Raw genomic sequence first — 15,469 nt, forward strand, 5'->3', positions numbered from 1 at the left:
CCTTAAATTAAGCAAACCAGACGGCACAATTTTTATTTTATTTTTTATTTATGGATAACCAGGGTCACACTCCAACACTCAGACATAATTTAAAAACAAAGCATTTGTGTTTAGTAAGTCTGCCAGATCAGAGGCAGTAGGCATGACCAGGTATGTTCTCTGTTTAGTAAGTCTGCCAGATCAGAGGCAGTAAGGATGACCAGGTATGTTCTCTTGATACGTGTGTGAATTGGACCATTTTCTGTCCTACTAAGCATTCAAAAAGTAACGAGTAATTTTGGGTATCACGGAAAATATATGAATGTAGTGAAGTAAAAGTAAATGTTGTCAAAAAATGTAAATAGTAAATTAAAGTACAGATATCCACAGCTTCAGCATTCAACTTATCTTTCAGGCTACACCCCTGTCTGAATGTAAGCAAAATTGTGCTGTGCACTTGAGTTTATTTTTTCTCCAACATACCATATAATACTGTGATACCATCACAATAATAGTCAAAAGTCACACCAAAAAAGTTTGTGTTTCAGTACGTATTATTCAATTACAAACATAAGTGCTTTTTGGTGGAAAATAAAATGTATTTTTCTATTATTTAGCCTTAAACCTAGTCAATCAATCTTTATTTTATTGTTTTGGTAACATGCACATTATCAATGCATTGATTACTTTTAATGTTTCATTATGAATGTGTAGTTATGGATATTATTGAACAGTGTCACAATTCTTATCTTCTTTTGGTGAAGACAGAATAAAAAATGTATATCTATTCCATGAGTTACTGTGATGAGTCAAATCAATTACTCAACTATTCATTTGTACAGATAGAACAACATAGTTTACATAAAGATGTTAAACATTGCAATAATACTGTAAATGTATTGTATCTATCCTCATTAACTTCCTCTAACCTTTGCATACAATTGCTGCCTCATGGTCTCTGAGACAGAATGATTTAAGGGATAGTTGAGTTGTGCATAGCATGTGCACATACACTATACAGTATATACAAAAGTATGTGGACACCCCCTCAAATTAGTGGATTCGGCTATTTCAGCCACACCCGTTGCTGACAGGTGTACAAAATTGAGCACAAAGCCATGCAATCTCCATAGACAAACATTGGCAGTAGAATGGACTTACTGAAGGGCTCAGTGACTTTCAATGTGGCACCATCATAGGATGCCACCTTTCCAACAAGTCAGTTCTTCAAATGTCTGCCCCACTAGAGCTGCCCCGGTCAACTGTAAGTACTGTTATTGTGAAGTGAAAACATCTAGAAGCAGCAAAAGCTCAGCCGCAAAGTGATAGGCCAAACAAGCTCACAGAACGGGACTGGCGTGTGCTGAAGCGCTTAGCATGTAAAAGTAATCTTTCTTTGGTTGCACACTCACTACCGAGTTCCAAACTGCCTCTGGAAGCAACATCAGCACAATAACTGTTTATCGGGAGCATCATGGAGTGGGATTTCATGGCCGAGCAGCCACACACAAGCCTAACATCACCATGCGCAATGCCAAGCGTCAGCTGGCCTCTGGAGTATTGGAAACATTCTCTGAAGTGATGAATCACGGATTTGGCGGATGCCAGGACAACGCTATTTGCTCCAATGCATAGTGCCAACTATAAAGGTTGGTGGAGGAGGAATAATGGTCTGGGGGCTGTTTTTCATGATTCAGGCTCCTACAGCCTACAATGATATTCTAGCCGATTCTATGCTTCCAACATTGTGGCAACAGTTTGGGGAAGGTCTTTTCCTGTTTCAGCATGAAAATGCCCCCGTGGACAAAGCCAGGTCCATACGGAAATGGTTTGTCGAGATCGGTGTGGAAGAACTTGACTGGCCTGCACAGAGCCCTGACCTCAACCCCATCGAACACCTTTGGGATGAATTGTAACACTGAATGCGAGCCAGGCCTAATTGCCCCAACATCAGTGCCCGACCTCGCTAATGCTCTTGTGGCTGAATGGAAGTCCCTGCAGCAATGATCCAACATCTAGTGGAAAGCCTTCCCAGAAGAGTAAAGGCTGTTATAGCAGCAAAGGGGGGATCAACCCCATACTAATGCCCATGATTTTGGAATGAGATGTTCGACGAGCAGGTGTCCACATACTTTTGGTATTCATTTAAATCTTTACATCCTTATGCTTTTCTTCAGTTTGACCAGATGAGTGGACTTCTCCAGGGCTTTTAAAGTTTTCACATTGTTATAATAACTTGAGGGAGCTAATTGTTTAAATGTATCTTCTGTTTCATTCTAACAACACATCTCTTCAGGGACATGGCTTCTCGACTCACAAGACCCCTGCAAATAAGAAAGCCATCCATGAGTAAAGAATGGCTACGGAGGATTGTCAGGACTTTCCCTCCGCCCCTGAGTTCATCTGCTGTTTTAACTATCAATGCCCCTGAGGTGTCACCTGCCAAACCTGGCTCTTCAGAGGTGTTAATAGCTGTGACATCTGTCTGGTCTGGTTGAGAGGGAATTGGGGTCACGGTGACACGATTATTACTCTCCTTAGGTTTCCAGGTGTGAGGTTTATTGTCTCCTGAGTCCTGTTGGCCCTGGGTGGCCGGAGTCTCATTGTAGATATGCTTTCTCCGGGCCTTGTAACGGTAGTTCCTCCATAAACAGTATGTCACAGATCCCCCACGGTGAATTAGGCCTTGGCAGAGGGTTGTCTTTAGCGTCTGTCCATTGGGCTCTGAGCCATCATGTGACTTCAACAAAGTCTGCTGTCCAGTTGGTTGGGTTATAGGCAACTTTTTGTCCAATTGAGAGGCATTGTGGCCCTGAATTATGACCTGAGCCAGATTCACTGACTGTTTGTCATGGGTTGTGTTTACTTGCATCTCAGAGGATAGCCCTCTTCTCTCTTTATGTGTGTTGATCTCTCTGTCTGATTCGGATGCTGTGGTTGGCTCTAGTATCTCCAACTTGGTTTGACTCTCGGTTCTCTCTGTGTGGACATTCTGAGACATCCCATCAGCATTCATCAGCCTCATTTTGACACTACCTGATGGGTCAGAATGGTAATGATGACCATTGAAAGTATTGCGTTTATGTCTTCTGAGGCTTTCCCCAGATGTTAAGTCTCTTTTCTCCTGTGAGATCAAAGAATCAGATATACTTTTGACATTCATTTGCCCTTCAGCAATTTTGGAGCTATGGCTGGGGTGTGTATTTAACATATCGTTCACCTTAGGATAGAAGTTATTTCTGACTTTCTTCTGCTTTCCATTAAAGTAGTAAAAATGTTCATCATTGCTATCGCTGGACGGGTTGTTAATGTCTGTAATTGACTCATGCTCCTTGTGATGCTCTTCTCCATCTGTTTGGCTGATTTCACTAGGACCTCCATCCTCTGTCTCGTCCACAGATATGGTTATTGATTCTGGGCCTGTTGTTTCTGGGGCCTCAGTGACTTCTCCTGGTGCAGTGTCTGTAGCGGACTCTTTAGGATTTACGTTATTTTGGATTCTCTTCAGCTTTCCATTAGAGTAGTAGAAATGTTCATCTTTGCTGGATGGATGGGACAGGTTGCTGTTGTCTGTACTAGGATCTCCATCCTCTGTCTCATCCTCACATATGGTCAGTGATTCTGAGCTTGGATCTGTTGTCTCTGGGGTGATTGTGATGTAGAGTAGTTCTTGTGATACATTGTCTGAGGCACTTGTCTCATTTGATTTCTTCCCTGGATTCAAACGCATTCTTTCCCTACAGTGACTTATCACTGCAGCAGTTCGATGGACCAATCCTTTGCAAACCGGCAAAACTGGAAAGTCCGTTTCATGTTCTGTCTTCAAGCTTTCTGGTATGGGTAAAGATACGTGAACACTTTCTGTTGGTTGATTATCTGTTTCTTGGGTAGTTTTTGTGGGTGGATTTTCAGTCTCTGGGCTAAATGTAGTAGGTAGGGGCTTGTCATGTGTTGTACTTTCTTCTATGGTAGGTGATGGTTCTTCTACATTTTCTGTTGTTGGATTGTCAGTTTCTGCAATGGTAGTTGATGGTTCTTCTACATTTTCTGTTGTTGGATTGTCAGTTTCTTCAATGGGAAGATATTCTACATTTTCTGTTGTTGGATTGTCAGTTTCTGCAATGGTAGTTGATGGTTCTTCTACATTTTCTGTTGTTGGATTGTCAGTTTCTGCAATGGTAGTTGATGGTTCTTCTACATTTTCTGTTGTTGGATTGTCAGTTTCTTCAATGGGAAGATATTCTATATTTTCTGTTCGATTTTCTGTAATCTCAGTTTCTGGACATCCATCTGTAGGAGGGAGTTCATCTATAATTTCTGTCATTGCACTCTCAGTTTCATCTGTGCACTCTGTCTGCAAGCTGTCTGTGGTAGCTGAAGGTTCATCTATACTTTCTGTTGGTTCTGTCATGAGTGTAGGTTCTTGATCGTTTATGGTTTCACCTACTGTTTGTGAGATTGTTGTAGATATTAAAGATTCTGAAGTGGACTCCGGTTCCTCAGGTTCGTTCTCCCCATTTGTGTTGACTGTCTCTGTTTCATCTGTAAACTTGGTTAGTTGGCTTTCAGTTGTAGGTGTGGGGAGTGTAGTAGGGAATTCTTGTTCAGCTACCATTTCTGTCATTGCACTCTCAGTTTCATCTGTGCACTCTGTCTGCAAGCTGTCTGTGGTAGCTGAAGGTTCATCTATACTTTCTGTTGGTTCTGTCATGAGTGTAGGTTCTTGATCGTTTATGGTTTCACCTACTGTTTGTGAGATTGTTGTAGATATTAAAGATTCTGAAGTGGACTCCGGTTCCTCAGGTTCGTTCTCCCCATTTGTATTGACTGTCTCTGTTTCATCTGTAAACTTGGTTAGTTGGCTTTCAGTTGTAGGTGTGGGGAGTGTAGTAGGGAATTCTTGTTCATCTACCATTTCTGTCATTGCACTCTCAGTTTCATCTATGCACTCTGTCTGCAAGCTATCTGTGGTAACTGAAAGTTCATCTATACTTTCTGTTGGTTCTGTCATGAGTGTAGGTTCTTGATCGTTTATGGTTTCACCTACTGTTTGTGAGATTGTTGTAGATATTAAAGATTCTGAAGTGGACTCCGGTTCCTCAGGTTCGTTCCCCCCATTTGTGTTGACTGTCTCTGTTTCATCTGTAAACTTGGTTAGTTGACTTTCAGTTGTAGGTGTGGGGAGTGTAGTAGGGAATTCTTGTTCATCTACCATTTCTGTCATTGCACTCTCAGTTTCATCTATGCACTCTGTCTGCAAGCTATCTGTGGTAACTGAAAGTTCATCTATACTTTCTGTTGGTTCTGTCATGAGTGTAGGTTCTTGATCGTTTATGGTTTCACCTACTGTTTGTGAGATTGTTGTAGATATTAAAGATTCTGAAGTGGACTCCGGTTCCTCAGGTTCGTTCTCCCCATTTGTATTGACTGTCTCTGTTTCATCTGTAAACTTGGTTAGTTGGCTTTCAGTTGTAGGTGTGGGGAGTGTAGTAGGGAATTCTTGTTCATCTACCATTTCTGTCATTGCACTCTCAGTTTCATCTATGCACTCTGTCTGCAAGCTATCTGTGGTAACTGAAAGTTCATCTATACTTTCTGTTGGTTCTGTCATGAGTGTAGGTTCTTGATCGTTTATGGTTTCACCTACTGTTTGTGAGATTGTTGTAGATATTAAAGATTCTGAAGTGGACTCCGGTTCCTCAGGTTCGTTCTCCCCATTTGTGTTGACTGTCTCTGTTTCATCTGTAAACTTGGTTAGTTGGCTTTCAGTTGTAGGTGTGGGGAGTGTAGTAGGGAATTCTTGTTCATCTACCATTTCTGTCATTGCACTCTCAGTTTCATCTGTGCACTCTGTCTGCAAGCTGTCTGTGGTAGCTGAAGGTTCATCTATACTTTCTGTTGGTTCTGTCATGAGTGTAGGTTCTTGATCGTTTATGGTTTCACCTACTGTTTGTGAGATTGTTGTAGATATTAAAGATTCTGAAGTGGACTCCGGTTCCTCAGGTTCGTTCTCCCCATTTGTATTGACTGTCTCTGTTTCATCTGTAAACTTGGTTAGTTGGCTTTCAGTTGTAGGTGTGGGGAGTGTAGTAGGGAATTCTTGTTCATCTACCATTTCTGTCATTGCACTCTCAGTTTCATCTATGCACTCTGTCTGCAAGCTATCTGTGGTAACTGAAAGTTCATCTATACTTTCTGTTGGTTCTGTCATGAGTGTAGGTTCTTGATCGTTTATGGTTTCACCTACTGTTTGTGAGATTGTTGTAGATATTAAAGATTCTGAAGTGGACTCCGGTTCCTCAGGTTCGTTCTCCCCATTTGTATTGACTGTCTCTGTTTCATCTGTAAACTTGGTTAGTTGGCTTTCAGTTGTAGGTGTGGGGAGTGTAGTAGGGAATTCTTGTTCATCTACCATTTCTGTCATTGCACTCTCAGTTTCATCTATGCACTCTGTCTGCAAGCTATCTGTGGTAACTGAAAGTTCATCTATACTTTCTGTTGGTTCTGTCATGAGTGTAGGTTCTTGATCGTTTATGGTTTCACCTACTGTTTGTGAGATTGTTGTAGATATTAAAGATTCTGAAGTGGACTCCGGTTCCTCAGGTTCGTTCCCCCCATTTGTGTTGACTGTCTCTGTTTCATCTGTAAACTTGGTTAGTTGACTTTCAGTTGTAGGTGTGGGGAGTGTAGTAGGGAATTCTTGTTCATCTACCATTTCTGTCATTGCACTCTCAGTTTCATCTGTGCACTCTGTCTGCAAGCTGTCTGTGGTAGCTGAAGGTTCATCTATACTTTCTGTTGGTTCTGTCATGAGTGTAGGTTCTTGATCGTTTATGGTTTCACCTACTGTTTGTGAGATTGTTGTAGATATTAAAGATTCTGAAGTGGACTCCGGTTCCTCAGGTTCGTTCTCCCCATTTGTGTTGACTGTCTCTGTTTCATCTGTAAACTTGGTTAGTTGGTTTTCAGTTGTAGGTGTGGGGAGTGTAGTAGGGAATTCTTGTTCATCTACCATTTCTGTCATTGCACTCTCAGTTTCATCTGTGCACTCTGTCTGCAAGCTGTCTGTGGTAGCTGAAGGTTCATCTATACTTTCTGTTGGTTCTGTCATGAGTGTAGGTTCTTGATCGTTTATGGTTTCACCTACTGTTTGTGAGATTGTTGTAGATATTAAAGATTCTGAAGTGGACTCCGGTTCCTCAGGTTCGTTCTCCCCATTTGTGTTGACTGTCTCTGTTTCATCTGTAAACTTGGTTAGTTGGCTTTCAGTTGTAGGTGTGGGGAGTGTAGTAGGGAATTCTTGTTCATCTACCATTTCTGTCATTGCACTCTCAGTTTCATCTGTGCACTCTGTCTGCAAGCTGTCTGTGGTAGCTGAAGGTTCATCTATACTTTCTGTTGGTTCTGTCATGAGTGTAGGTTCTTGATCGTTTATGGTTTCACCTACTGTTTGTGAGATTGTTGTAGATATTAAAGATTCTGAAGTGGACTCCGGTTCCTCAGGTTCGTTCTCCCCATTTGTATTGACTGTCTCTGTTTCATCTGTAAACTTGGTTAGTTGGCTTTCAGTTGTAGGTGTGGGGAGTGTAGTAGGGAATTCTTGTTCATCTACCATTTCTGTCATTGCACTCTCAGTTTCATCTATGCACTCTGTCTGCAAGCTATCTGTGGTAACTGAAAGTTCATCTATACTTTCTGTTGGTTCTGTCATGAGTGTAGGTTCTTGATCGTTTATGGTTTCACCTACTGTTTGTGAGATTGTTGTAGATATTAAAGATTCTGAAGTGGACTCCGGTTCCTCAGGTTCGTTCTCCCCATTTGTGTTGACTGTCTCTGTTTCATCTGTAAACTTGGTTAGTTGGCTTTCAGTTGTAGGTGTGGGGAGTGTAGTAGGGAATTCTTGTTCATCTACCATTTCTGTCATTGCACTCTCAGTTTCATCTGTGCACTCTGTCTGCAAGCTGTCTGTGGTAGCTGAAGGTTCATCTATACTTTCTGTTGGTTCTGTCATGAGTGTAGGTTCTTGATCGTTTATGGTTTCACCTAATGTTTGTGAGATTGTTGTAGATATTAAAGATTCTGAAGTGGACTCCGGTTCCTCAGGTTCGTTCTCCCCATTTGTATTGACTGTCTCTGTTTCATCTGTAAACTTGGTTAGTTGGCTTTCAGTTGTAGGTGTGGGGAGTGTAGTAGGGAATTCTTGTTCATCTACCATTTCTGTCATTGCACTCTCAGTTTCATCTGTGCACTCTGTCTGCAAGCTGTCTGTGGTAGCTGAAGGTTCATCTATACTTTCTGTTGATTCTGTCATGAGTGTAGGTTCTTGATCGTTTATGGTTTCACCTACTGTTTGTGAGATTGTTGTAGATATTAAAGATTCTGAAGTGGACTCCGGTTCCTCAGGTTCGTTCTCCCCATTTGTGTTGACTGTCTCTGTTTCATCTGTAAACTTGGTTAGTTGGCTTTCAGTTGTAGGTGTGGGGAGTGTAGTAGGGAATTCTTGTTCATCTACCATTTCTGTCATTGCACTCTCAGTTTCATCTATGCACTCTGTCTGCAAGCTATCTGTGGTAACTGAAAGTTCATCTATACTTTCTGTTGGTTCTGTCATGAGTGTAGGTTCTTGATCGTTTATGGTTTCACCTACTGTTTGTGAGATTGTTGTAGATATTAAAGATTCTGAAGTGGACTCCGGTTCCTCAGGTTCGTTCTCCCCATTTGTATTGACTGTCTCTGTTTCATCTGTAAACTTGGTTAGTTGGCTTTCAGTTGTAGGTGTGGGGAGTGTAGTAGGGAATTCTTGTTCATCTACCATTTCTGTCATTGCACTCTCAGTTTCATCTATGCACTCTGTCTGCAAGCTATCTGTGGTAACTGAAAGTTCATCTATACTTTCTGTTGGTTCTGTCATGAGTGTAGGTTCTTGATCGTTTATGGTTTCACCTACTGTTTGTGAGATTGTTGTAGATATTAAAGATTCTGAAGTGGACTCCGGTTCCTCAGGTTCGTTCCCCCCATTTGTGTTGACTGTCTCTGTTTCATCTGTAAACTTGGTTAGTTGACTTTCAGTTGTAGGTGTGGGGAGTGTAGTAGGGAATTCTTGTTCATCTACCATTTCTGTCATTGCACTCTCAGTTTCATCTGTGCACTCTGTCTGCAAGCTGTCTGTGGTAGCTGAAGGTTCATCTATACTTTCTGTTGGTTCTGTCATGAGTGTAGGTTCTTGATCGTTTATGGTTTCACCTACTGTTTGTGAGATTGTTGTAGATATTAAAGATTCTGAAGTGGACTCCGGTTCCTCAGGTTCGTTCTCCCCATTTGTGTTGACTGTCTCTGTTTCATCTGTAAACTTGGTTAGTTGGTTTTCAGTTGTAGGTGTGGGGAGTGTAGTAGGGAATTCTTGTTCATCTACCATTTCTGTCATTGCACTCTCAGTTTCATCTGTGCACTCTGTCTGCAAGCTGTCTGTGGTAGCTGAAGGTTCATCTATACTTTCTGTTGGTTCTGTCATGAGTGTAGGTTCTTGATCGTTTATGGTTTCACCTACTGTTTGTGAGATTGTTGTAGATATTAAAGATTCTGAAGTGGACTCCGGTTCCTCAGGTTCGTTCTCCCCATTTGTGTTGACTGTCTCTGTTTCATCTGTAAACTTGGTTAGTTGACTTTCAGTTGTAGGTGTGGGGAGTGTAGTAGGGAATTCTTGTTCATCTACCATTTCTGTCATTGCACTCTCAGTTTCATCTGTGCACTCTGTCTGCAAGCTGTCTGTGGTAGCTGAAGGTTCATCTATACTTTCTGTTGGTTCTGTCATGAGTGTAGGTTCTTGATCGTTTATGGTTTCACCTACTGTTTGTGAGATTGTTGTAGATATTAAAGATTCTGAAGTGGACTCCGGTTCCTCAGGTTCGTTCTCCCCATTTGTGTTGACTGTCTCTGTTTCATCTGTAAACTTGGTTAGTTGGCTTTCAGTTGTAGGTGTGGGGAGTGTAGTAGGGAATTCTTGTTCATCTACCATTTCTGTCATTGCACTCTCAGTTTCATCTGTGCACTCTGTCTGCAAGCTGTCTGTGGTAGCTGAAGGTTCATCTATACTTTCTGTTGGTTCTGTCATGAGTGTAGGTTCTTGATCGTTTATGGTTTCACCTACTGTTTGTGAGATTGTTGTAGATATTAAAGATTCTGAAGTGGACTCCGGTTCCTCAGGTTCGTTCTCCCCATTTGTGTTGACTGTCTCTGTTTCATCTGTAAACTTGGTTAGTTGGCTTTCAGTTGTAGGTGTGGGGAGTGTAGTAGGGAATTCTTGTTCATCTACCATTTCTGTCATTGCACTCTCAGTTTCATCTGTGCACTCTGTCTGCAAGCTGTCTGTGGTAGCTGAAGGTTCATCTATACTTTCTGTTGGTTCTGTCATGAGTGTAGGTTCTTGATCGTTTATGGTTTCACCTAATGTTTGTGAGATTGTTGTAGATATTAAAGATTCTGAAGTGGACTCCGGTTCCTCAGGTTCGTTCTCCCCATTTGTATTGACTGTCTCTGTTTCATCTGTAAACTTGGTTAGTTGGCTTTCAGTTGTAGGTGTGGGGAGTGTAGTAGGGAATTCTTGTTCATCTACCATTTCTGTCATTGCACTCTCAGTTTCATCTGTGCACTCTGTCTGCAAGCTGTCTGTGGTAGCTGAAGGTTCATCTATACTTTCTGTTGATTCTGTCATGAGTGTAGGTTCTTGATCGTTTATGGTTTCACCTACTGTTTGTGAGATTGTTGTAGATATTAAAGATTCTGAAGTGGACTCCGGTTCCTCAGGTTCGTTCTCCCCATTTGTGTTGACTGTCTCTGTTTCATCTGTAAACTTGGTTAGTTGGCTTTCAGTTGTAGGTGTGGGGAGTGTAGTAGGGAATTCTTGTTCATCTACCATTTCTGTCATTGCACTCTCAGTTTCATCTATGCACTCTGTCTGCAAGCTATCTGTGGTAACTGAAAGTTCATCTATACTTTCTGTTGGTTCTGTCATGAGTGTAGGTTCTTGATCGTTTATGGTTTCACCTACTGTTTGTGAGATTGTTGTAGATATTAATGATTCTGAAGTGGACTCCGGTTCCTCAGGTTCGTTCTCCCCATTTGTATTGACTGTCTCTGTTTCATCTGTAAACTTGGTTAGTTGGCTTTCAGTTGTAGGTGTGGGGAGTGTAGTAGGGAATTCTTGTTCATCTACCATTTCTGTCATTGCACTCTCAGTTTCATCTGTGCACTCTGTCTGCAAGCTGTCTGTGGTAGCTGAAGGTTCATCTATACTTTCTGTTGGTTCTGTCATGAGTGTAGGTTCTTGATCGTTTATGGTTTCACCTACTGTTTGTGAGATTGTTGTAGATATTAAAGATTCTGAAGTGGACTCCGGTTCCTCAGGTTCGTTCCCCCCATTTGTGTTGACTGTCTCTGTTTCATCTGTAAACTTGGTTAGTTGACTTTCAGTTGTAGGTGTGGGGAGTGTAGTAGGGAATTCTTGTTCATCTACCATTTCTGTCATTGCACTCTCAGTTTCATCTATGCACTCTGTCTGCAAGCTATCTGTGGTAACTGAAAGTTCATCTATACTTTCTGTTGGTTCTGTCATGAGTGTAGGTTCTTGATCGTTTATGGTTTCACCTACTGTTTCTGAGATTGTTGTAGATATTAAAGATTCTGAAGTGGACTCCGGTTCCTCAGGTTCGTTCCCCCCATTTGTGTTGACTGTCTCTGTTTCATCTGTAAACTTGGTTAGTTGGCTTTCAGTTGTAGGTGTGGGGAGTGTAGTAGGGAATTCTTGTTCATCTACCATTTCTGTCATTGCACTCTCAGTTTCATCTGTGCACTCTGTCTGCAAGCTGTCTGTGGTAGCTGAAGGTTCATCTATACTTTCTGTTGGTTCTGTCATGAGTGTAGGTTCTTGATCGTTTATGGTTTCACCTACTGTTTGTGAGATTGTTGTAGATATTAAAGATTCTGAAGTGGACTCCGGTTCCTCAGGTTCGTTCCCCCCATTTGTGTTGACTGTCTCTGTTTCATCTGTAAACTTGGTTAGTTGGCTTTCAGTTGTAGGTGTGGGGAGTGTAGTAGGGAATTCTTGTTCATCTACCATTTCTGTCATTGCACTCTCAGTTTCATCTATGCACTCTGTCTGCAAGCTATCTGTGGTAACTGAAAGTTCATCTATACTTTCTGTTGGTTCTGTCATGAGTGTAGGTTCTTGATCGTTTATGGTTTCACCTACTGTTTCTGAGATTGTTGTAGATATTAAAGATTCTGAAGTGGACTCCGGTTCCTCAGGTTCATTCCCCCCATTTGTATTGACTGTCTCTGTTTCATCTGTAAACTTGGTTAGTTGGCTTTCAGTTGTAGGTGTGGGGAGTGTAGTAGGGAATTCTTGTTCATCTACCATTTCTGTCATTGCACTCTCAGTTTCCTCTGTGCGCTCTGTTTTTGGAGGTAATGTGAATATTGGTGTGACTGTTGTAGGTTCTCTTTCTGGTTCCTTCTCTCCACTGTCTTCGACTTCCTCTGTTACATCTGCATACTCTTTTTGAGGTGCATCTGTTGATGGTGTTACATCAGCGTCTTCATCTTTGCTATTGCTGTCACCCTCATTTGTTTCTGTCGGTGGATAGTCTGTCAAAGCGCCATCCTCTTCCTCATCTCCTGAAGGTTCTTTGGGGTGTTCTTTTTGTCCTTCATTGTCCACTCGTTCTCCATTTTTAACTTGACTCCGTCTCACCAGAGCGGGTTGTACCTCACGTTGCGGCTTACTCAGGAAATCTCTTTTTTTCCTGAGTAACCCTATGAATCCATTGGTCAGTTTATATTTGGTGTCATCTCCATCAGACACAGCTTTAAACCACAATATTCTTTCTATGCTGCTAAGTGAGGAAGTTGTCAGTGTTGTGAGGGGGGCTGTTGCCCTAGGCCTCTCTGGTGTTGGAACTTCCTGTGACACGTCAGTGATCTCTGCAATGACTACTAGCTCAACATCTGGCCTTCCCTTTGATGAGCCCTCAGTGTGAATTATGTCTATTTGGAAAACATCTTGCTGTTTAATTAGCCTCTCATCTAATGAGTAAGGTCCATCAAACTCCATCTGGACAGAGGCATCAATCTTTACACCCAACTTCTTTTTAGGACTGAACTGTGACTCCAGACTCAGTTGTTTTGCTTCTTTGTGAGTCTGCCTGTGTATCCCAGTTTTTCCTTGCTCTCCGAGAGTGATCACACTTGGTTTGAATCTTTGTGGTTCAGGACGGCTGGGGAATATCCTCACAGGCTCCGCTGTTGAGTATCTCTCAGCCAGCATCTCCTGCAGTTGGACCAAGGTGTGCTGGACCCAGCCCCTGGCCCCTTGGGCTTTCTGAACCATCGCTCCATGGAAGGTCTGTCCTGTGGTGGTAGTATGGTGGTAAGCGATCCAAGCAACGCTAGGTCTGACACCCATGGGATTCCAGGTTAGCTCATGCTCAACTGGGGCCACTCCACTCACGATATGTGTGACAGGATGGGAAAAGCCTAAGTCGACCCCTCTATGCATGATGGCAGTCATTTCCCTCAGAAGCAGGGAATCCCCATCCTGTGGTGAAAGGAGATGAAGAGGGATTAGATGTAGAGTATAAAGACACATGAAGAAAATAGAACTGGACAGTATAGTGCTCATTGACCTATTCATTGATCATCGCTAGACAGCCATTTTCAAGTTTTGCCGTAGATTTTCAAGCCGATTTAACCTTTTACTGCAGTGGGCTAAACCAGGGTCATACTGTACAGAGTGTTTCTTGATAGTCTTAACCTCTCTAGGGTAGGGGGCAGCATTCAGAATTTTGGATGAAAAGCATGCCCAAATTAAATGGCCTGCTACTCGGGCCCAGGAGATATGATATGCATATGGTAGATTTGGATAGAAAACACTCTAAAGTTTCCAAAACTGTTAAAATAGTGTTTGTGAGTATAACAGAACTGATTTGGCAGGTGAAAACCTGAGAACAATCCATTCTGGAAGTTTTTAATTTTTTATTTTTCTATTCAATTCCATTACAGTATCCATTGACTTAGGACTCAATTTGCAGTTCCTATAACTTCCACTAGATGTCAACAGTCTTTAGAAATTGTTTCAGGCTTGTATTCTTATGAATGAGGGAGTAAGACCAGTCTGAATGAGTGGACCCTGACGTGTCACAGAGCTTTTTCATGCGCAATCCCGAGAGAGTGCATTTCTTGTTTACCTTTTATATTGACAACGTTATTGTCCGGTTGAAATATTATAGATCCTTTAGGCTAAAAACAACCTGAGGTTTGAATTTAATTTGTCAACTTGGCTATGTTCTCAAATAATCGTAAGGTGCTTTCGCCGTAAAGCATTTTTTAAATCTGACATCGTGGTTGGATTCACAAGAAGTTAATCTTTAAACATATGTAAAATATGTTTTGTTTTCTGAATTTTTATAATTAGTATTTCTGTATTTGAATTTGGAACTCTGCAATCTCATTGGATGTTGGCCAGATGGGACGCTAGCGTCCCACATACCCTAGAGAGGGTTTTAAGCAAATCTAATTTGAGACAAAAGTATACACCTCACACACATGGTTATGGGCTTTAACTTCTTGGATATAGGGGCTCTTTTAATTTATGGATAAAAAAACGTTCCCGTTTTAAACAAGATATTTTGTCACGAAAAGATGCGCGACTATGCATATAATTGACAGCTGTGGAAGGAAAACACTCTGACGTTTCCAAAACTGCAAAGATATTGTCTGTGAGTGCCACAGAACTAATGCTACATGCGAAACCAAGATGAAATTTCATACAGGAAGTGCCCCAGATTTTGAATACGCTGTGTTCCAATGTCTCCTTATATGGCTGTGTATGGGTCACGAATGAGCTTAGACTTTCTGTCGTTTCCCCAAGGTGTCGACAGCATTGTGACGTATTTGTAGGCAAATCATTGGAAGATTGACCTTAAGAGACTACATCTTGGTGTCCTCCATTGCAATTATTGCGTAATCTCCAGCTGCGTGTATTTTTCGTTTGCTTCGAGGAGAAACACAGCTGCCACGAATGATTTATCATCGAATAGATATGTGAAAAACACCTTGAAGATTGATTCTAAACAACGTTTGCCATGTTTCTGTCGATATTATGGAGTTAATTTGGTAAAAAGTTCGGCGTTGTAGAGACTGCATTTTCGGATTTTTTTCTTAGCCAAACGTGATGAACAAAACAGAACGATTTCTCCTACACAAGTAATCTTTTTGGAAAAACTGAACATTTGCTATCTAACTGAGAGTCTCCTCATTGAAAACATCTGAAGTTCTTCAAAGGTAAATGATTTTATTTGAATGCTTTTCTTGTTTTTGTGAAAATGTTGCCTGCTGAATGCTAGGCTTAATGCTATGCTAGCTATCAATACTCTTACACAAATGCTTGTGTAGCTATGGTTGAAAAGCATATTTTGAAAATCTGAGATGACAGTGT

The 15,469-nt window shown here is 41.5% G+C and overlaps 1 protein-coding gene across 1 annotated transcript; it reads right to left on the reverse strand.

The window, feature by feature from the left end:
- Positions 1–2,032: 2,032 nt before the first annotated feature.
- Positions 2,033–12,500, reverse strand: LOC116356638 (uncharacterized). Its single transcript, XM_031803279.1, has one exon. It carries the CDS (start codon positions 12,401–12,403, stop codon positions 2,225–2,227), a length of 10,179 nt encoding a protein of 3,392 aa, XP_031659139.1. The 5' UTR covers positions 12,404–12,500; the 3' UTR covers positions 2,033–2,224.
- Positions 12,501–15,469: the final 2,969 nt, after the last annotated feature.

The sequence above is a fragment of the Oncorhynchus kisutch genome, linkage group LG23 (genome assembly GCF_002021735.2).
Source record: "Oncorhynchus kisutch isolate 150728-3 linkage group LG23, Okis_V2, whole genome shotgun sequence".
NCBI classification, from domain to species: Eukaryota; Metazoa; Chordata; class Actinopteri; order Salmoniformes; family Salmonidae; genus Oncorhynchus; species Oncorhynchus kisutch.